General features: G+C 38.3%; 1 protein-coding gene and 1 non-coding gene across 3 annotated transcripts in view; both read left to right on the plus strand.

Moving 5' to 3' along the window:
• Positions 1–1103: 1103 nt before the first annotated feature.
• STAB2 (stabilin 2) overlaps positions 1104–23637 on the plus strand; it is a 189258-nt gene continuing 166724 nt past the window's right edge. For both annotated transcript variants that reach the window (XR_013522061.1, XM_035257427.3), the window contains exons 1-3: positions 1104–1388; positions 4492–4625; positions 8045–8160. Coding sequence is in view for 1 of the 2 variants with exons in the window: in XM_035257427.3 (XP_035113318.3) it covers positions 1311–1388; positions 4492–4625; positions 8045–8160 (328 nt within the window). In the remaining variant the exon portion in view is untranslated. The remainder of the gene's footprint in view (positions 1389–4491; positions 4626–8044; positions 8161–23637) is intronic.
• Positions 5697–5832, plus strand: LOC118144669 (U8 small nucleolar RNA). The gene has a single exon (XR_004729419.1). It is a non-coding gene; the product is annotated as a U8 small nucleolar RNA (small nucleolar RNA).

Below are 23637 nucleotides of genomic sequence, written 5' to 3' on the forward strand. Positions count from 1 at the left end.
TGTTGATAAGCCCAGACTTTACCCTTCCTGGTGCTGGGTCTGACACTTTTCCATCCTGGTTTCCAGTAGGACTGTGAACACCATCTATTATTTATTTATTTATTAAATATTGATTGTTTCAGCTGCAGAGGGCAGTGGATGACAGTACTGGCTCTGGAACCACATAATTTGAATACTAGATTTACCACCCATTGGCTGTGTGGCCTTGGATATATTCCTTAACCTCTCTGCCTCAGTTTCCTCCTCCGTAAAATGAGGAGAATAATCCTGTTTCACCAAGTACCGTGAGAATTAAACAATGAAATCCATAGAGAGGTCTATAATAGTGACTAGCCTGCAGTAAGTTTTCAAAAAGTGATGGCTATTATTAGCCATTTTTATTATTTTCAAGTGCAGGTCTCTGCTCGAGGCATCAAAGAATACAGAGAAGATGAACGCTGTATTCTTCTGTCCTCAAGGCAATCACTGTTGGGCATGGGAGACAGACAGACAGTTGTGACTCGGCTTTCATGGAATTATGTGCAAACTTCTGGGAGCATCTTTATGGTCCTGTGGAGGGGTAGGATAGGAAGGCTTCCTGGAAGGGGTGGCTTTAGATCTGAACTTAAAGGGTAAGATTAAACCAACAGGCTCAGTCACTTGTTACTGAAGTGGAATGGAAAAGAAGAAAGAATGATTCAAACCACCTGTCAGCATCTGTGATTCAAACCACCTGTCAGCATCTGTAAGGCGACCTTTTTTTTTTTTTTTTTTTTTGCAGTAGAGTTTACCCAGGGTGAAGCCACCACCTCTTGCAAGGTTTCTGCAACATTCATTCTACACCTGGGACTGTGCCCACTTACAGGCACTCCCCCAACCCTGTTCAACAGCAAGCTTAGACCTTTGCATTGGGACTGAAAGGCCTGCAGTATTACATGGCATGGTCGTGGAAACGCCACAGGGCAGCAGTAGGCAGGACTAGAGGTGGGGGCAGAGTAGAGGAGAGGCAGGACTGTTCTGAGTGCTTCACAGGCACAAATCCTGGCCTAAGCCTCTGCCTCAGCCCCTGCAGGATATCCTGTCAGTCAGCCAGGATATATAGACCATTTACTGTGACCAGTTTCACCAAGACTTCTGGATTTGCCATTTTTCCTTTCTAGAGGCAGGTCTCACCTATCTCCTGGTTCGATCTAGCAAAAAGGAAAGGAAAGGATTTAAAAGTATACACTGAAATGAGAAAGAATTCACTGGGAGTTTATAAAACTAAGTTAAAATAACTAAGTCAGCCTGACAGGTGCTTGGCACGGAAAAGGAGCAAATATTTCCTCATCATGCTACAATATTTAGTAATTTTTTGTCTTGGCTTGGTTGTACAAAATTTCTGCTGCTCAGCTGAAACCTCAGGACAGGTAAGAGGAGACTTTCATATTCTTTTTATTTGTTAATTGCTATGATGTGTTCAAAAGCTTGTTGTTTTCCTCTATTGTCATGGGTAAAGGGTACAATCTGGACTTTATAAAATGCAGAGAACACTTGTAGAGACTATGGTCCTAATTGTAAGGCACAATCCTTCTGAAGGTGTGCTAACCCACTTGCTGCTCTTCCTGTGCTAAACCGCCATTGTTGGGATCTCTAATTTTAGTGCTAACGTTCTTTTTTCCAGTGCCGACGTTGGCATCCTGTTTTTTATTTGTTCTAATAGTCTCATTACTGTGAATATCTACCATCCCATCTTTCTGACTGTAGAAAATAACTATGGCTGTGGAGAGATGGTCTGGGGAATTCCAGGGTGGATATCTCTCTAAGGAACACAAGGATCAGAAATATTTTACAAAATCATCAGGCCTTCGTTCTTTCATCTCTTCTGCCTTCCATAGAGTTGTAGTAAAAGTCCCCAGGGAGGTCTTACCAGTAGACTCCATGAAGTACATCAGCACTCCGAATCCTCAAGCAAGCTTACCAAGGTGTGGCCTCAGAGTGAGGCCAGCTGTCAATGAGACATTATTGATTTCTGATCCATCGAGAATGAATCTTAAACGTGATTCTGCACCTGTGCCAGGCAAATTTTTATCACCACCAATTTTTATTCCAGTTGCTGCATGCTCTGATAATGTTTTCATGAAAATGGGAAGATGGCCTAATGGCTCAGAGCTCCAGTTTTGAAATTAGGTAGGGGTGAGTTTGAACTGTGGATCTCATTTTTCTATTTAACAAATAGGTCTAAGAGGCAGTCATGATCCTCCACAGCTGTTTGACCCTGAGCAAGTTATTTAACTCTTCAAGCTTCAGTCTTACCCTGACAGTGCTCCACAAATGGTTGTAATTACCATCACTATCATCATCTTCTTAATCACCATCATCATCACCAAGTGTTTGCATTCGTGCAGAAATTAGACCTTAACTGATTTAAACAAGCTGAATTTCCTTTTCAGAGAAGACAAGTTTGTAAATACTGTATGAGAGACAGAATGAGTCTTTTCATTTGAAAAGGGCAACTTGAAGGTCAAGAGGTTTCTTAAGGAGAGGGTTTCAAATCCAGCCCACTAAGAAAGAAAAGACAAAGTAATGTAACCCCACATACTTATCCAAATGTGAAACCCCCATGTAAAGAAAAACCTGTTTTAAAAAAATGTAGAGGTGTCATGACAATTAAAGGAGGTTAATTCAAACTATAGCTAAGTGTAGCTTTTATTATTACTCAATAAAGAAACTTCGAGTGCTATTTCGGTTCACGATGATCACCAAATAAAAGCTCCTGGTAAAAATAGAGATTTCAGTTTTCTATGCTCCACTCAGGTGCACGAAAGAGAAAGGGCTAATCAAGGAATCGCAAGGCCAGAAACTCACAGGGTAACCCTGGGCAAATCACTGCAATACCCCTCACCTCAGTTTTCTTCCCGCTGAAATGAGGATGATGATACCTGCCCTTCTTCAGAGCAGTGAAGATCAAATAAGATGATGCCTTTGAAAGGATGCATAACCAATAGTTCTGAAGGTATCAAGTTTCTTTTCCTTTTTTTTTTTTTTTTTTTTTTTAAGGCAGAGTTTCACTCTTGTTGCTCAGGCTGGAGTGCAATGGCGCAATCTCGGCTCACCACAACCTCCACCTCACGGCTTCAAGCGATTCTCTTGCTTCAGCCTCCTGAGTAGCTGGGATTACTGGCATGTGCCACCCCGCCCGGCTAATTTTGTATTTTTAGCAGAGACGGGGTTTCTCCATATTGGTAAGACTGGTCTTGAACTCCCGACCTCAAGTGATTCTTCTGCCTCGGCCTCCCAAAGTGCTGGGATTACAGGTGTGAGCCACTGCGCCTAGCATAAACTTTCTTTTTATGCAGACGTTATATGTTTCAATGAACTTGGAAGCAGTGGTAACATTTCCACCATGCCTCACCTAGTGCCAGGACCATGGATGAGCTGACAATAATATGAAAGCATGAGACATGATCCTGCCCAAGAAGGGGTTTTTTTAATGGAGAGCAAAGACCAACAAAATGTGCTCCACTGGGCGAGCCACAGGAAGAGCAGAAGTTGAGCAAAGGAAGAAAAATGAATGTGGTTTTGTGAAAGAGATGGTGTTAAACCATCTTTTACTTGACGGACTTGGTTTAGGGAGCCCAGTGAACAGGAGAGAACATACCAGTCAGGAGAGAAAACAGGCACAAAGGTGGGTGAAGAGTTACAGAAGTCAGCATTCACCACCTGTCATACTTCAGGCATTTCCCAGGAAATCCACACCTGTTTAAATGACCTTCATCATTTAAAGGTCTCAGTAATCTCAAGAGTGGTTTTTAATATCTCCCCTTTATAGGTGATGGCAAAGGGTAAGGAATTCATTCAAGATTGTACACTTAGCAAGATATAGAACTTGACTCCAAACTTAGGTCTTTTGGTCCCCAAGTTTAGTCTCTCTTTGTTGCACAAAGCTGCTCCAACTTAAGCTTAATGGGGAAATGAAGAAAAGTTGAGGAAAGGGAGGTATCTCTCAGGGAGGATCAGCCTCAGCATTATCAGCAACAGGGGATCCTAAAGACAGTGCCAAATTGAGTCTGGATCTTTCAGTTTACCTGTTACATCTCCACCTTATGTTGCTAAACATTCTGCTCTCCCTAATTCATTCATTTAATCAACAAGTATTCACTGAGCACTGCTATGTGTCAGACACTATTTTAGGGCTTGGGGTACAGCAGTGGGCAAAACAGAGAAAGATCCCTGCTCTCCTGGAGCCTACTTTTCAGTTGGATTGTCATCTAAAGATTGCAAATATCTTTGAAACAGTAACTATCTTCCAAGGCACTGGCACTTCTTTCACCTACAGCCATGGCAGACATTGCTAATTGATCCCAATACTCTTTCCAGATAAGATTTAAAGGAGCAAACCAATCATTACCAATCAACCTTATCACCATCCCTGACATTCCACTGAGATGATTGGAGACGTTATTGGCCTTGCTAGATGTTTTACAAGACTCTGAAAATAGGAATTAATGTTCATTTCTTATATTTACACAGACAAGAAGATGTGACCAGAAGTCTCTCCTTACAATTAGGACTGAGTGCCGAGCCTGCTTTCTCAATTTTGAAGTTAATTGCCCGGATGGTTACACCAAGATTTCCAATGGCACTGTAGGAGTCCGAGATTGCAGGTACTCATGAGAAAATAAATGTGCTGAAACTATGAATCCAGCTTGAAACCACCTATCTCAAAAACTGCAAAGAGATAACTATGGTTTTTCTCTTGCTTTAGGACAATAAGCCCAAACTTAGGTAACTCACAATTTATGCACTTAAGTCTAAGATACATATTGCTGCTGGGATCATACTGTAATCCCAGCAATTTGGGAAGCTAAGGCAGGAGCATCACTTGAGATCAGGAGTTTGAGACCGGCCTGTCCAACATGGTGAAACCCCATCTCTACTAAAAATACAAAAGTTAGCTAGGCATGGTGGCACCTGCCTGTAATCTCAGCTACTTGGGAGGTTGAGGCATGAGAATCACTTAAACCCTGGAGGAGGAAGTTTCAGTGAGCTGAGATGGAGCCACTACACTCCAGCCTGGGGAACAAAGTGAAACTATGTCTGAAAAAAATTTAAAAACATAAAATGTACATTGTTATTCATTCATATTTTAATACAAAATCGACTTATCTTGTATTGTACATAAGCATTCTCTTTTCATTTTGCCTGTATTTTGAAAATCTGGGTTTTATTTAATTTGGAAAGAATTCTAGTCTCAAACATGATAAAAGCCTTGAGCCTGATAGTCATCTTTTTAACTAGCCGCGAACCTTGATACTAATTAGAACTTGAAGAAGGGGGGAAACAAATTACCGTATGGTTGTATTTTATGTGAACTTTGCATTTTTGAAGACCTCTTGGGATTCAAAACTCTAAATTCAAGGCTAATACTGCCAAGGAATGACAAGTGGTTACGCTCGCTAGCTAATGGGTGCAGCCATGGGGTTCAACTGCAAATGCAATTTTGTTTTCACTCAGCCTGTTTATTTAGAAATTAGATAGTACTCAATGAGTGTGCTTTTAATTCTGGGTTAAAGGATTATTTTTTATTTTGCTTGAAATGACACCTTAACACTATAGCACACTATTTTAAATTCACATTTGCCTAATGTGACCACATTATATTCTAAAATCAAAATCATCATTTTAAATAAAAGAAAGTTTCCCAGTAATAACCTAGAATTAGCAAGCAGTGGGTATTATCAGGTGGGATAATCTTTACCGGTTCCTCCTTTTGGAGGGTAGATTCGAATATGATGATTGGAGTTGGTATTGTACGTGATTAACGTCTCTGCATAATCAGGACTTGCAACACCTTGATCGCTCCTATCTGATTCTTTCTGGAAAAAAGAAAAAATAATTAGCAAGCATATGCAGCAGTTAACTCTCAATTACCAAAGCAGGCACACATTGGCAACCTATTTCAATTTCTATTAGGATTTTATTCAAGATAATTAGAGTTGATGTTTAAAATTAAATGGCTACTTTTCTGAAAACATTTTGGTACTGGCTACTGTTCTGTTCATTGCCAAAGTGGACACTTGGTTATATCCCAACACACAAGCACACACACACATACACACGCACATGGGATAAAATTTTTGCATTCAGAAATGTTTTAGATATAAAAACTTTAATCTGTCATTCATCTACGCTGGAACAAACTCAAGACTGGTTCTTTTGTTTTATGTATTTGGGTCTTTTTTAAAACAACTTTGTTGAGATATTACTGACGTACAAAAACACTGGACATTCTTGATGTACCCAACCTGATGAATTTGAAGGTAAGTATCATTTATGAAACCAACACCACAATCAGTGTCATAAACACATCCATCATTTTCAAAAGTTTTCTCCCCCTTCTTTTTGTGATAAGAATGCTTAATATAAGATCTCCTCTCTTTGCAACGTTTAAGCATATATTACCTTGTTGTTTACTATATGCACTAAATCTATAAAATGGTTTCATCTTTTGTAATCAATGTTTTATACCCTTTGAACAATACCTTCCCATTTTCTCATCCTTTCAGCCCTTAACAACCACCATTCCATTCTATTTATTTTCCTCCTATCAGTGGGATCATATAGTATTTGTTCTTCTGGGTGTAGCTTATTTCACTTAGCATGATATCCTTTAGGTTCATCTATGTTGTTGCAAGTTACCAGATTTTCTTCTTGTTAAAGGCTGAATAATATTTCAGTGTATGTGTATATCACATTTTCTGTATCTATTCATCCACTGATGGATGTTTATGTTGCTTCCACGTCTTGGCTGCAGTGAACATGAGAGTGAAGAAATCTCTTTAAGATCCTAATTTCATTTTTTTTGGATATATAACCAGAAGTAGAATTAATGAATCATATGGTAGTTTTATTTTTAATTTTTGAAGAACCTCCATGCTATTTTCTGTAGCAGTTATACCAATTTACAGTCTCACCAACTGTGTACAAGTGTTCCCCTTTCTCCACACCCTTGCCAACACTTGCTGCATTTTGTTTGTTTGCTTTTTACAATAACCATCCTAATAGCTGTGAGCATGTATCTCATTGTGGTTTTGATTTGCCTTTCCTTGGTGTTCAGTGATGTTGAGCACCTTTTTATATACCTATTGGCCACTTGTATTCTTTCAAAATTAGTTCCTGAAGGGATATTTGGTTCTGCCCTTGAACTCTCCTGCCCACCTTTGTAAAGAGGTGTCCCTGACAGTAATCTCAACCATTCAAAAAAAAGTCAGCTCCTTCCCCAATTTGACTGTCCATAAAGTATATGACTGTGCTGTTAATCAGCTACATTTCAAGGACTGGTTTGGGAGGACAACCTTGAACTCACCATCACATTATTCTTAACAGCAGCCCAGCTGAAAGGAATGGAAAGAAACAATTATGAAGGGTTGTCTCTAGATACTAAAGTCTAATCCTAAAATAGGCCATGCCTGCAGAGATCCCGTTAAACAGACAATGGTGTTTAACCTCCACAGAATGGTTATGCCGGAACCATGTCTCAGCCAGCACTAGAAACTCTTCTAAGGAAGTCATCATTTTATCTCCTGCTAGGATATTGTGGCAAATGTTCCCTGTTGCATTATACTGTCTCTGCCACAGGCATTTCTCCATATACAGTGTCTGTAATAAATATGCTGAGCCTGAGCAACGAATTTGATTTAAATCCACACATCCTGTGCATTGTGTAACTCATGCTCTCTCCCTTCCTGCATTAACTGCTGGGACACTCAGTGATAAGTTTTAGGCACATCTCTAGTATGTGCCTAGGCCTTAATATTTATTTCATCTACTAACTTTACTTCTGATATCATTTAGATATTTCCCCACCATGTTCACCGTTCTCTGATTTTTTTATCCATTTCTCATAATTAAAAATAACCATAATTAGGTTTTATGCTACTTAGAAAGCCAAACATGTTCCATCTAGATTTTTTTTAACCATAGATAAGTATTAGGACCTACATTGAAAGCTAAGGCAGTTCTACCACCTAGAGTAGCTGCATTGCTCTAATCATGGGTTAATGTCCTCTCTTTACCCTCCAAGGTACACCTTTGAGATCAGAACATACTCTCTGCTTCTCCCCGGATGCCGCCATATTTGTAGGAAGGACTATCTCCAACCTCGGTGTTGTCCCGGCCACTGGGGCCCAGACTGTACAGGTAAGTGGCACAATGCTTGAACTTTGAGACATGCTTCTTGGTGTCTCATTTCATAGAAAATTGAGATGAAGGAAGCCAAATAAAAAGGAGAATGTTAACATCCTTTTGTAGAAATTCCCGTGTCTGTCTATATGTAGAAAAACTTTCTTGCCCTGTCAGCTTTCGTAAATCAATTCTGCTTTTTCTGCTAATAGAGGTCTCTCTTTAACAGAATTCCTTTGTAAGTCAGAAAAAGGGACAATTGAAAGAATATCCATTTTTATTTTTAAAGTTATTTGCCAAAAAAGGAAGTTAAAAGCTGGGATATTATGACCCCCAAATACAATTTTCTTAAAGAAGAAAGTTTGTTACAATATCTCAAAGACTGTACTTACTGTTTGACAACCAAAATAATCATTAAATATTCTAAAAATTAATCTTAGGATGGAATATCAAACTTTAAAATGGTGGACTTAAGACACATTAAGGTAAAGAAACTGTGTAAAGTTAACTATGTAGATATGCAAATACACATGTACATAAAAACTAATTCTGACTAGATTTTACTGTAAGCAAAACTACTAACAAAGTCTGAATCAATGGTATAGTTAGACTTTTGTGATCAAGCATAGCATTTGATAGCTGAAACCGAACTGTTATCCTTAGTATAGATACTAACACTCAAAAAGTGACTGAGTCCTTGCTACCTATGGAAATTATGTGATGTCCTATTTTTGGTAGGAACAAATCAGGTATTTTAATTTATGCATTTGCAATTCATTCCCCATCTTCCTAGAAGTAATGAAAACATCTCCTTAGGGTCCACATAAAAGGAGAGATTAGTTCTCTTTTGCTTTGCTTTTTTTTCTGATAAAAGCAACACAAGCTAATTGTATACAGCTTATAATGTTTAGAAAGACATAAAGAAAGAAAATATATCAACCTGTATTTTGTCACATATAGGAAACCTTAAATACTTTGGTTTTTAAGGTTTCCTATATGTGACAAAAACATATTTCAGTGTTGGGGTTTTTTTTTCCATATAACTTATAAATAGTTGAACCCATACTGTATGTATAATGTCTTTTGGGTTTTTTGCTTGTTTGTATTTTTAACTAATAATTAAATTAATAAGCGCTCCTATTTACTCAACGTTGCTGACATTAGGTACCAGAGAGGTACTCAGCCTATATTATCTGATGTAATTTTTAAAACAAATCTTTGAGTTAGACATCTTTATTCTCATTTTGCCTATGAACAATCAGATTTTAAAATTATCTTTTGCCAATTTCCTTGGGACTGGTAAGCGATAATGCAAGTTCAAGTTTAAAGCTGCCTGGCACCGAAGCCTGCCTCTTTCTGCTCTGTTCTGCTGCCTAGAGCAAATCTGTCCAAAATGGAGAGCCTTGAAATGTGTTTGTAATGTCTTTTTGACTGGCAGGTCCTTTCAGCCTTCCCAGGAAATGCCTGGATTAGACTCCTTGCCCTGGAAAGGTCAAAGTTTGGGGTTCAAGAGATCCTGCCCCTTCTGTCTATTAAATACTCTATGCTCAGTTTTACCCCAACATGTTGATACAGTGTATTTCTAGGAGTTTAGCAAATAAAAATCAGGTACTCAAATGCAGTGTCTTTTGAAGTAATTAACTCAGACTTCCAGATTTTAAGAACATTTTTTGTGCCAAATGTGATTATGATCATGCCTAGTTTTTATAGATATTTTGATATAATAGAAAGAACTTTTAGATGTGCTTTCCTCTTTCTAACCCATAAAAACAAATCTGATGCTACATTATTAATCAGACACTTTGAAGACAAGGAACAGCTTAGTACAAGATGCAGTACAAAAGTCAGCATGTCCAACATAATGAATGGCGGAAAACAGCCAGGAAGGCAGAAGAACACTGGGCCAGTGTTCCTTTAGTTCCATTACCTACTGGTTGGGGCAAGTGACATTCTGCCTACTCCTCATTCTCTTCATCTGTCAAATGGGGGCTAAAAGTCCTACTTTACAAAACTGTAGTTGAGATTTTAAAACATTAATCTAAGCGAAAAGACTTGGCAAAATCTATGACAAAAAGAAGGAACGTTATAAATGTTTAATGAATAAATGAATGACTCACAGTCAAAATAGGCCTCTGATAATGAAACGTGAATAAAATGACACTCCTTCTCTAAACCCTTTTTTAGCAGTGGGTAACTCTTAAAGCATGAGTAGGCAAAGAGGATTCAAGGTCTTTTAGGAGGTTTATCCCATCACATTATGCTATGTGCAGGCAAATGTGGCAAGGTTCAGACATCTATGATCAAAAGAGTCCAAAGGGGTAGCTGGGCATGGTGGCATGCACCTGTAATCCCAGCTACTCAGGAGGCTGAGGCTGGAGAATCACTTGAACCTAGGGGGCAGAGGTTGCAGTGAGCCAAGATCATGCCACTGCACTCCAACAGAGTGAGTGGGTGACAGAGAGAGACTCCATCTCAAAAAAGGGGGGCTCCAAAGGGTTCTTTGAATGTTCAAACATTTCCTTCAGACAGATCTCAGAACTGGGGAAGCAAAACATGGAAACTGAGGCCTGGACATGATTTCTACTGTTCTTTCATTGGGGCAAAATCATACTCTCCTTTATCTTCATCTTCCAAACACACTAGATGTCTCAAAAAGCTTCCTTCCTTTGGCGAGGGAAATAGATAAATCCTCTACTTGGCAGCATATTTTACCTCTCACATTTTGCAGTATGAAAAACAAGACCTTGACTAGCACTTTACATTTCCGTAAGGATAAGCCCATTTCAGAGCTGCTGACATGGTCTATCCTTCCTTCGGAGGAAGCACATCCCCAAGCTCCAGAATGGCCTTGTTTCCAAAGCAAATGGAACATCCATTTCCTTTTCAATGCTTTGACAAATACATTCAGACTCAACACTTCTGGGTTATTTCAAAAATTACTTTAATATATCTTACTGAAATTGGGAAATCACCCTATGGTCAATGCTGAAAACCTGGAGAATCACAATGACAAAAAAAATCACCATCACCTTCTAAAATTAAGAACAAAGCACTTGGGGAAAAAAATAATATTATCCTGACGTAAGGAAGGTGTTTCTACCTGGATGTAACCTGCTTCTCCGTAATTAAACTTTACACTACTTTATCAAATGTGCACATGGAGATCTTTCCCAGCATATTTTTACTTTGAAACTTAATCATGTCTGAACAGCTGATATTCTATTTGGGATGAAATCAATTTTTAATTTGAATGTCCTAGTTTTTTAAAATTCTGCCATGAACGTTAATGGATTTGTGTAACAAAGTTATGGAAAACAAAGGTGTGCAAAAGGGTTATACCCAAACTCAGTTGTGGACAAAACAATCTGATTATTTCAAAAAGAAATAGTCTTGATTTTTCTTTTTTAGGACAATGTCATTGAATTATCCAAATTTATTTTTTTGTGCATTTCCAGACCTCTTTTGCTTTCTCACTGAATATTCCTTGCCATTCACTGCTCAGGTTACATACAATAGACCATAGGGATTTGAAACCATCCTTTTAGGCATGTCCTCTTTTGCTTTGAGTGACAAATAATGCTGAGTTCACTTAAAGACCATATTTCACTTCAGTTTCCCAGGCAGGCAAATCCAACAAGAGCTATAAATGGAATTCTGGGACATATTTTCTGCCTAGCACTTGCACCAAGCTTTTAAACAAAGGTAGTGACAGGGAATAGGCACCTCTAGAGTTTCTTAGGAGATAAAGTTACAGAGAAGTTCCTGGCCTCTTGTGGGGCAGGAAATGTAATATCTTCCTTTAAAGAAACGACCAGCTGATGATTTGCTGACGGCTTATAATGGGAAAGCATCCTGCATTAGAAAGGTCAGGATGCAGCCGGGCTCAGTGGCTCACGTCTGTAATCCCAGCACTTTGGGAGGCCAAGGCAGGTGGATCACAAGGTCAAGAGATGGAGACCATCCTGGTCAATGAGGTGAAACCCCGTCTCTACTAAAAATACAAAAATTAGCTGGGCATGGTGGTGCGTGCCTGTAGTCCCAGCTACTTGGGAGGCTGAGGCAGAAGAATTGCTTGAACCCAGAAGGCGGAGGTTGTGGTGATCTGAGATCATGCCATTGCACTCCAGTCTGGGTAACAACAGTGAAACTCTGTCTCAAAAAAAAAAAAAAAGAAAGAAAGAAAAGAAAAGTCAGGATGCAAGAGACCACCAGAATAGTGGTGCCCCAAGGGAAGTGTGATAATGACCTAGAATCATCTTATCAGCTGCTTAAGCCTCACGATGTGTTGAAAACGTGCCCTTTTAGCAAATTCTATAATATCTCTTTCAAGCATCAGTGCCAAGAATGTCCATTTTACCGTAGTTTTCTCTAATGGGGGCCTGAGATGATAGAAAATGATTTGAAAAGCAAGAAATAAATTTATACTTTTATCTTAACAATTTTATTTAGAAACCAAATGGGCTATTTTCATAAATTGTTAAAACAGTCTACTTAGTTCATAAAATGAGGATTCCTCATACCCCCATATTCCTGCTACCTTTTCCCCCAAGTTCCTTCCAGAGTTGGCCAGCTCATAAAAATCAAGCATTTATTGAGCACTTATTATATGCTGCATATAATTGGATACATGGTAGGCCCTACCCCCAATCACATGTATGATAAGTCACTATCCCCAAGGAGCTCACAGACTAGTGAGGGGAATTGACACAAGAGCAGAGAGGTACAATTGTACCTGTGAGACCAGGTGAGGACACTGAGACTTTGAGGAGTTTTGCAGTTTGCCCAGAGAGAACCAGCTAGTAAGTGTGGAGCCACACCAGGAAACAAGAACTGTCTCTCTGCGGACCCCAGCTCTAACTCATTACCCTCTCCTGCTTCCCAAAATACCTGGTTGTGTTGCAGGCTCAACTTCTGGGAAGGTAGCCTGCCCCTAACTAGCCCACCCCTGGAATTCTTGCTTCAACCATTAGCTGGATACCTGCTCTGCCTGGGGTTGATGCCATGACACCTGAACTCCTTTCTGAGAGGCAGCGTGGTTTTACAGTAAGATGGCAGACTCCAAAGTCAGATTGCCTGATTCCCATTCCCAGCTTTATTCCCTTTCAGTTCTGAGACTTCCTCCCTCTGCAGGGTGGCCAGATTTAGCAAATAATAATACAGGGCACCCAGTTCTATTTGAACTTCAGGTAAACAATGAATCTGCAATGTTTGGGACATACTTATGCTAAAACAATATTCATTGCCTATCTGAAATTTAAATCTAACTGGGTATCCTATTTTTTTTTTTTTTTTTTTTTTGAGACGGAATCTCCCTCTCTAGCCCAGGCTGGAGTACAGTGGTGTTATCTCACTGCAACCTCCACCTCCCAAGTTCAAGCAATTCTCCTTCCTCAGCTTCCTGAGTAGCTGGGATTACAGGCACACACCACCACTCCTAGCTAATTTTTGTATTTTTAGTAGCGATGGGGTTTCACCATGTTGCTCAGGCTGGTCTGGAACTCCTGACTTTGTGATCTGCCCCACTCAGCCTCCCAAAGTGCTGGAATTACAGGCGTGAGCCACCACTATGGCAGGTATCCTGTATTTTATCTGTTAGCCCTATTCTTTGGTACTATCTTCCTCATCTATAAAATAGAAATGATGATGGTAACACACCTACCTTCCAAAGATTGCACTGAGGATTAGGTGAGCTAGTATGTCAAAAGTACTTAGGATGTGCCTGATGGGTGGTAAGCCTCCAGGATATATTGGTTAGCATTTCTGTCTTTTGTGTTTCTCAGATCACCAGTGGGCCTCTTTATTTCAGGGATTGTTTAGTTGATTTTATATTCTAATGTGCTGACCTGTCATACTCTGCCTTCAGGCTTAAGGACTCAAATTCTTGAGTTAGGCCTGATCGCAATGTGCAATGCCAGTTCCAACTCTTAACCGCCATGTAATCATGGGCGAATTACCTCACTTAGCTTCAGTATTCTTACCTATAATCTGAATGATAATGGATGATGATCCCTTCCTCATTTAGTTGTGAGAATGAGAACATACATGAAAAGTGGTTGGCAGTAGCAAATGCTCAATAAATTCTCTAATTAAGCTGATAACTAACTCCCTACGTAGTGTCAGCACTTAGGTAAGGACATTTCTGTATATCTGATTTCTTTGTGTAGCTTATGGTCTCACATATATTCTTTTTTCTCTTGATTGTCTGCCTTGCTGTGAATGGACCCAATGGGTCATGCTGAGGTCTCAGGCCACAGCAAAGACCCGACACCTGGAGGAACGTAAGGAAGGTGGTCTCTTCCTCAGCTACAGTTTGCTACAACAAAATACTATAGACTGAGTGGCTGAAACAACAGATGTTTGTTGAGAGAGAAAAAGGGAGAGAGAGAGAGAGAGAGCACTCTAGTGCTCCAGTTTTCCTTCTTTTTATGAGGACACTGATCCCATCACAGAGACTCCACCCTGACAGTTTCATCTAAACCTAAATACCTCCCAAAGTCCCCACATGCAAATACTATCTCACTGGAGGTAGAGCTTCAACATATGAATTTAGGGAGACACAAACATTTAGGCCATAACAATGAGTATTCACCTTGGCCTTTTATCCATTGGGTCACAAACCACCACACAAAAGGTGTGGGCCAGGGTGAAGCACCTCCTGTAGAGAAAACCTCACATCCCTTGCAGAATATTTGATGTTGTGGCTCAAGAAAGTCCCCAGGGGATAGCAATTTCCAGCCAGCATCCGCCTTCACCCTTTGCACAGCTACAGGCAGACACCTGATGAACTGTGGATGGATGGTAGAGCACTTATTTCAAAGAGGAGGATGCACTGGGGCACTTCTTCAGAAATAAGCACTGAAGTCCACCCCACCAGCCTCTTCCTGACCACAGCAAGAGGCTGGCATACTCCTTCCTGTCCTGGCTAAATTTTATTTCACTTTCTTGTGAAAACACAAAGAGAAATTATTGCCAGCTTTGGAGATAACAGTAGGCATTCAACAAATGTGGAATGAATCAATTAAATGAATGTAAAAGCTATGCAAAATATTATAAGTAGTCCATATAGAGAAGCACAATTACAAGCCACAACTGAGTAGAAATCCTTATCTCTGAGCCTAGTGGCTGTGACCTTGCTACCAAACCTTGCTAAGCTTCAGTTTCCTCTTAGATAAAATGGTGATAATAGCAACTTCATAGGGCTGTTGTGAGGATTAAATACTGAGATAGTACATGTAATGTGCTTGGCATGCTACTCGGGGTCTAGATTGCTAAAATAACAGCAACGACAATAAAGCAAGGGCAGCACAAAAAGGGAAAAAAGGAGTTGAGAAACCTTTAAAGGGACCGGGCCTCCTGTCGGTAATCCCATTACTTTGGGAGGCTGAGGAGGATGGATCTCTTGAGGTCAGGAGTTTGAGATCAGACTGGCCAATGTGGTGAAATTCCATATCTACTAAAAATACAAAAATTAGCAGGGCATAGTGGTGGGTGCCTGTAATCCAAGCTACTCAGGAGGCTGAGGCACGAGAATTGCTTAAGCCCTGGAGACTGAAGTTGCAGTGAGCCAATATCGCATCACTGCACTCCGGTCTGGGTGACAGAGCAAGACTCCATCTCAAAAAAAAAAAGGAAACTTTTAAAGACCAAGGGTCTGGCTTCTGGAAGGTGCTCAGAAATGCTTTGCTAGACAGTTATTTGAACCTGAAGAGATACTTCCTGAACATTTATTTTCTTGCAACTACATTAAAACATTCTAATTAAAAGATTTCTAGATTGAAGGTAGGAAATTATATGACTTACCATGTGTTTAAAAATAGATTTTTATGAATCTAGTGTCTGAATTTGTTTTCCTTTCCGGTGAGAATAATCTATACGAAAGGATACTTCGAAGGTCTAAATAAAAGTGGAACTTAATCATTTGTTTGGACATTAATAGCCTTTTCCACACCAGTCTTTGAGGCACATGACCAGTGCTAATGGATTTTTTTAAATTTATTATCATAATTTACACATAGTAAAACTCAATCTTTTAAGTATACAGATACTCAAGCTTTGACAAACCTGAAGAGTTGTGTGGCAACCTCCACAATTAAGATAGGGAACAGTTTCATATCCCCCCAAATTCTCTGTTATCAAGCTCTCCCTCAACTTCCAATCCATGGCAAATACTAACCTGTTTTCTGTGCCTATAATTTTGCCTTTATGTCATCTAATTGGAATCATACTGTATGTACCCAGTATGTAGCTTTTTAAGTGTTGTTTCTTTCACCTGGCGTAATGAATCTGAGATTAATCCATGTCATTACCTGTATCATAGTTTCATTCCTTTATAAGCCTTTACAGTACTCCATTCTGTGCTAGACCCAGTTTGTTTAGCTATTCACTAACTGAAAGACATCTGGGTTTGTTTCCAGTTTGGGGCAATTAAGAATAAAGCCACTGTGGACATTCACATACAGGTTTTGGGGTAAACATACGTTTTCATTTCACTTCGGTAAATACCTTGGAGTGGGTGTCTTGAATTGTGTAGTAAAAATATGCTCAACTTTATAAGAAACTGCCAAACTATTTTCCTAAGTGTCTACATTATTTTTCATTTCTATCAACTTTGTATGAGGATTCCAGTTGCTTGGCATCCTAGCTAGCAATTGCTATAATCAGGTTTTTTTTAAAGCCATTCTAATGGATGTGTAGTGGACTTTCATTGTAACCCATTTTAATTTGCATTTTTCATGTGCTTATTTGCTATTTATATATTTTTCAAGTTGTTTGTTTTCTTATATTGAATTCTGAGAGTTCTTTAAATATTTAAGATTTTAGATTATGCTTTGTAAATACGTCTTCCCAATCTGTGTCTTGTCTTTTCAGTCTCTTAACATTGCCTTTTGAAGAGAAAACATTCTTAATTTTGATGAGGTTCAAATGTATTATGCTTTTATAGATACTGCTTCTTATATCATATCTAGAAATCTTTGATCAACCTTACATCACAAAGATTTTTTTCTATGTTTTCTTCTCAAAGCTTTTATAGTTTTAGGCTTCACATTTAAGTCTATCATTTATTCCAGGTTAATTCTTGTATATTGTTTGAAGTATAGATCAAGATTCATTTCTTTGCATATAGACAGTTTCAAAACTCCAATAACATTTCTTTAAAAGATGATCCTCTCCTCATCAAATTGCCTTTGGACCAGCATAGAAAATTAATTGATCATCTATGTATGGGTCTATTTCTGGACTCTCTATTTTGTTCCACTGATCTATGTGTCTATCAGGAATCCCCCACTATCTTGATCGCTATCATGTTACAGTAAGCCTTAAAATCAAGTACTGTAAGTCCTCCAACTTTATCTTTTTCAAAATTATTTTGCTTATCCTAGTACCTCTGCTTTTCCATTCAAGTTTAGGACCACTTCATCAATTTCTAACACCAACAACAAAAAATCCTCCTTAATTGGAATTCCATTAAATCTATAGATGTATTTAGGGAGAACTGACATCTGAAAACATTGATTCCTCTAACTCGTAATCACAGTGTAGCTCTCCATTTCCTTAGGACTTCTTTTATTTTATCACTGTTCTATAAATTTCAGCTTACAAATTTTGCAGAATTGTTATCAGATTCACACCTAAGTTCTTCATGGCTTTTGGCACTACTTCTAACAGCTTTTTGAAATGTCAATCCCTAATTGTTCATTGCTAGTCAGTGGAAATAGAAATTGGTTTTACATATTGACCTCACATCCTGAGAAATTACAAAATTGATGTGATAGTTCTAACAGCTTTCCAGAGATTCTTTGAAATTTTCTCCATAGACAAACATATTGTCTGTGAATAAAGACAATTTTTGTTTATTTATAATCTGCATTCATTTTATGTCATTTTTAAACCGTATTGCACTGACCATGATGTATTTATCAGTTTTGTGTATTGCTAGTTTCAGTTGGCTATAGTTTTGTTTAAACATTTTGCATCTGTACTCATTGGGGACGCTGGTATGTAGTTTTCATTTTTTGTTATGTATTTGGTTTTGGAATCAGGATAATGATACGCCCTATATTGAATGAACCAGGATATATGCCCTCTTCTTCAATTATCTAGAAGAGTTTTTGTAAAACTGATATAATTTCTCCCTTACATGTGAGATAGTATTCACCAACAAAGCCATTTGGCATGAAATTTTCTTTGTGTAAAGGATTTTAACTTCAAATTCAACTTCTTGGATACAGGGATATCCAGGTTATCTATTTCCTTTTGAGTGAACTTTCCTAGTTTTTTACTTTCAATGAATTTGTCCATTTTATCTACATTCTCAAATTTATTGGCATAAACTTGTTCATAATATTCATTTATTATCCCTTTAATGTCTACACGATTTGTAGTGATGTCCTCTCATTTCTGTGGTGGGTAATTTTCATCTTTTTTTTCTGATTCATCCATTTTATTTACCAGCTTTTGATTTCATCTATTTACTCTGTTACTTTTCTAATTTTTATTTCACTGGCCTCTGCACTTTATACTTCCTGTCTTCTGCTTGCTTGGGTTTCATTTGCTATTATTTTTCTAACATTTTTACCTGAAGTTGTAAGTTTGGGTCATCATTTAAAAACTTACTTCTTTTCTCATATAGTATTTACTTAGTGCAATAAATTTCCCTCTGAGTACTGCTTTAACTGCATCTCATAAATGTTGATATGTTGTGCTTTAATTTTATTCAGTTTGAAATAATTTTTAATTTCCATCTTGATTTATTCTTTGAAAATTGGTACTTACAAGTATAGTATTTTACTTCCAAATAGAATAATTTTTCAGATATGTTTCTGCTATTGTTTCCAAATGTGTTTCTTTTATTCAGAGAAATGCAAATTAAGATATCAAATTTGTGAGATGAAGCTAAAACCATGCTTAGAAGTAAATTTATCATTTAATTCTATTGTGGTCAGAACACACATATTATTTGAATCCATTAAATTTATTGAGACTTGTTTTATGATCTATAATATCTCTGTCTTTGCAACTGTTTCATGTGCTCTTAAAAAGTAGGTGTGTTCTGCCACCTTTAGAATGGAATATTCTGTAAATGTCAATTAGGTCAAATTGATTAATAATGCTGTTCAAGTCTTTTCTATCCTTAATAATTTTTTATTCTTTTCATTTTTATAAGAAATATGATTCAATATCACTAATACTTTTAAGACTACTTGTTCTACTGATTATTGAGAGAGAAATACTGAAATCTCTGACTCTAACTGTGCACTTACCTGTTTATCCTTGCAGTTCAATGAGGTTTTGTTTCATGTACTTTGAAAATTTCTTATTAGGTCAATAAATATTTATGATTTATGTTCTACTGATTAATTGATTTTATTAACATTATGAAATGAACTTCTTTATCCTTGGTAAAAATATGTTAATTTGAAATCTACTTCATCTAATATTAATATAATACTTTGGTTTTTCTTTTGACTAATGTTAGTATGCTTTTCCTCTCTTTTACCTCTAACATGTTTGTATATTTTAAATATACAGTTTTGTAGGCAGCATATAATTAGGGTCTCTTGGAGGCAACATATAGTTAGTTATCGACCTTTTGACTAATGTGACAACCCATGTCTTTTAAATAAGATTGTTTAGACTATTTATATTTAATGTGTTAGGTTTACATCTATCATCTTGCTATTTATTTTCTGTTTCATCTTTTTATTCCTTTTGCTCTCTTTATTTGCCTTCTTTTGTATTAATTAATTCTTTTTATGATTCTCTTTTTTTTTTTTTTTTTTTTTAATTTTTTATTGGATTATAGGTTTTGGGGTACATGAGCAGAGCATGCAAGACAGTTGCGTAGGTACACACATGGCAGTGTGCTTTGCTTTTCCTCTCCCCTTCACCCACATTTGGCATTTCTCCCCAGGCTATCCCTCCCCACCTCCCCCTCCCACTGGCCCTCCCCTTTTCCCCCCAATAGACCCCAGTGTTTAGTACTCCCCTTTCTGTGTCCATGTGTTCTCATTTTTCATCCCCCACCTATGAGTGAGAATATGCGGTGTTTCATTTTCTGTTCTTGTGTCAGTTTGCTGAGGATGATGTTTTCCAGATTCATCCATGTCCCTACAAACGACACGAACTCATCATTTCTGATTGCTGCATAATATTCCATGGTGTATATGTGCCACATTTTTCCAATCCAGTCTATTATCAATGGGCATTTGGGTTGATTCCAGGTCTTTGCTATTGTAAACAGTGCTGCAATGAACATTCGTGTACATGTGTCCTTATAGTAGAACGATTTATAGTCTTTTGGATATATACCCAGTAATGGGATTGCTGGGTCAAATGGAATTTCTATTTCTAAGGCCTTGAGGAATCGCCACACTGTCTTCCACAATGGTTGAACTAATTTACACTCCCACCAACAGTGTAAAAGTGTTTCTTTTTCTCCACATCCTCTCCAGCATCTGTTGTCTCCAGATTTTTTAATGATCGCCATTCTAACTGGCGTGAGATGGTATCTCAATGTGGTTTTGATTTGCATCTCTCTGATGACCAGTGACGATGAGCATTTTTTCATATGATTGTTGGCCTCATATATGTCTTCTTTCGTAAAGTATCTGTTCATATCCTTTGCCCACTTTTGAATGGGCTTGTTTGTTTTTTTCCTGTAAATCTGCTTGAGTTGTTTGTAAATTATGGATATCAGCCCTTTGTCAGATGGGTAGACTGCGAAAATTTTTTCCCATTCTGTTGGTTGCCGATCCACTCTAGTGACTGTTTCTTTTGCCGTGCAGAAGCTGTGGAGTTTCATTAGGTCCCATTTGTCTATTTTGGCTTTTGTTGCCAATGCTCTTGGTGTTTTGTTCATGAAGTCCTTGCCTACTCCTATGTCCTGGATAGTTTTGCCTATATTTCCTTCTAGGGTTTTTATGGTGCCAGGTCTTATGTTTAAGTCTTTAATCCATCTGGAGTTAATTTTAGTGTAAGGTGTCAGGAAGGGGTCCAGTTTCTGCTTTCTGCACATGGCTAGCCAGTTTTCCCAACACCATTTGTTAAACATGGAATCCTTGCCCCATTCCTTGTTTTTTTCAGGTTTATCAAAGATTGTATAGTTGTATGTATGTTGTGTTGCCTCTGGTGCCTCTGTTTTGTTCCATTGGTCTATATCTCTGTTTTGGTACCAGTACCATGCTGTTTTGATTACTGTAGCCTTGTAGTATAGTTTGAAATCCGGTAGTGTGATGCCCCCCGCTGTGTTCTTTTTGCTTAGAATTGACTTGGCTATGCGGGCTCTCTTTTGGTTCCAGATGAAGTTCATGGTGGTTTTTTCCAGTTCTGTGAAGAAAGTCAATGGTAGCTTGATGGGGATAGCGTTGATTCTGTAAATTACTTTGGGCAGTATAGCCATTTTCACGATATTAATTCTTCCTAACCATGAACATGGAATGTTTCTCCATCTGTTTGTGTCCTCTCTTATTTCGTTGAGCAGTGGTTTGTAGTTCTCCTTGAAGAGGTCCCTTACGTTCCTTGTGAGTTGTATTCCAAGGTATTTTATTCTTTTTGTAGCAATTGCAAATGGCAGTTCGCTCTTGATTTGGCTTTCTTTAAGTCTGTTATTGGTGTAGACGAATGCTTGTGATTTTTGCACATTGATTTTATATCCTGAGACTTTGCTGAAGTTGTTTATCAGTTTTAGGAGTTTTTGGGCTGAGGCGATGGGGTCTTCTAGGTATACTATCATGTCGTCTGCAAATAGAGACAATTTGGCTTCCACCTTTCCTATTTGAATACGCTTTATTTCTTTTTCTTGCCTGATTGCTCTGGCTAGAACTTCCAGTACTATATTGAATAGGAGTGGTGAGAGAGGGCATCCTTGTCTAGTACCAGATTTCAAAGGGAATGCTTCCAGTTTTTGCCCATTCAGTATGCTATTGGCTGTTGGTTTGTCATAAATAGCTTTTATTACTTTGAGATACGTTCCATCAATACCGAGTTTATTGAGGGTTTTTAGCATAAAGGGCTGTTGAATTTTGTCAAATGCCTTCTCTGCGTCAATTGAGATAATCATGTGGTTTTTGTTTTTGGTTCTGTTTATGTGGTGAATTACGTTGATAGACTTGCGTATGTTGAACCAGCCTTGCATCCCTGGGATGAATCCTACTTGATCATGATGAATAAGTTTTTTGATTTGCTGTTGCAATCGGCTTGCCAATATTTTATTGAAGATTTTTGCATCTATGTTCATCATGGATATTGGCCTGAAGTTTTCTTTTCTCGTTGGGTCTCTGCCGGGTTTTGGTATCAGGATGATGTTGGTCTCATAAAATGATTTGGGAAGGATTCCCTCTTTTTGGATTGTTTGAAATAGTTTTAGAAGGAATGGTACCAGCTCCTCCTTGTGTGTCTGGTAGAATTCGGCTGTGAACCCATCTGGACCTGGGCTTTTTTTGTGAGGTAGGCTCTTAATTGCTGCCTCAACTTCAGACCTTGTTATTGGTCTATTCATAGTTTCAGCTTCCTCCTGGTTTAGGCTTTGGAGGACACAGGAGTCCAGGAATTTATCCATTTCTTCCAGGTTTACTAGTTTATGTGCATAGAGTTGTTTGTAATATTCTCTGATGATGGTTTGAATTTCTGTGGAATCTGTGGTGATTTCCCCTTTATCATTTTTTATTGCATCTATTTGGTTGTTCTCTCTTTTATTTTTAATCAATCTGGCTAGTGGTCTGTCTATTTTGTTGATCTTTTCAAAAAACCAGCTCTTGGATTTATTGATTTTTTGAAGGGTTTTTCGTGTCTCAATCTCCTTCAGCTCAGCTCTGATCTTAGTAATTTCTTGTCTTCTGCTGGGTTTTGAGTTTTTTTGATCTTGCTCCTCTAGCTCTTTCAATTTTGACGATAGGGTGTCAATTTTGGATCTCTCCATTCTCCTCATATGGGCACTTATTGCTATATACTTTCCTCTAGAGACTGCTTTAAATGTGTCCCAGAGGTTCTGGCACGTTGTGTCTTCATTCTCATTGGTTTCGAAGAACTTCTTTATTTCTGCCTTCATTTCGTTGTTTACCCAGTCAACATTCAAGAGCCAGTTGTTCAGTTTCCATGAAGCTGTGCGGTTCTGGGTCGGTTTCTGAATTCTGAGTTCTAACTTGATTGCACTATGGTCTGAGAGGCTGTTTGTTATGATTTCAGTTGTTTTGCATTTGTTGAGCAGTGCTTTACTTCCAATTATGTGGTCAATTTTAGAGTAGGTGTGATGTGGTGCTGAGAAGAATGTGTATTCTGTGGATTTGGGGTGAAGAGTTCTGTAAATGTCCACCAGGTTTGCTTGCTCCAGGTCTGAGTTCAAGCCCTGGGTATCCTTGTTGATTTTCTGTCTGGTTGATCTGTCTAGTATTGACAGTGGAGTGTTAAAGTCTCCCACTATTATTGTGTGGGAGTCTAAGTCCTTTTGTAAGTCATTAAGAACTTGCCTTATGTATCTGGGTGCTCCTGTGTTGGGTC

This window comes from Callithrix jacchus, chromosome 9 (genome assembly GCF_049354715.1).
Source record: "Callithrix jacchus isolate 240 chromosome 9, calJac240_pri, whole genome shotgun sequence".
Lineage (NCBI taxonomy): Eukaryota > Metazoa > Chordata > Mammalia > Primates > Cebidae > Callithrix > Callithrix jacchus.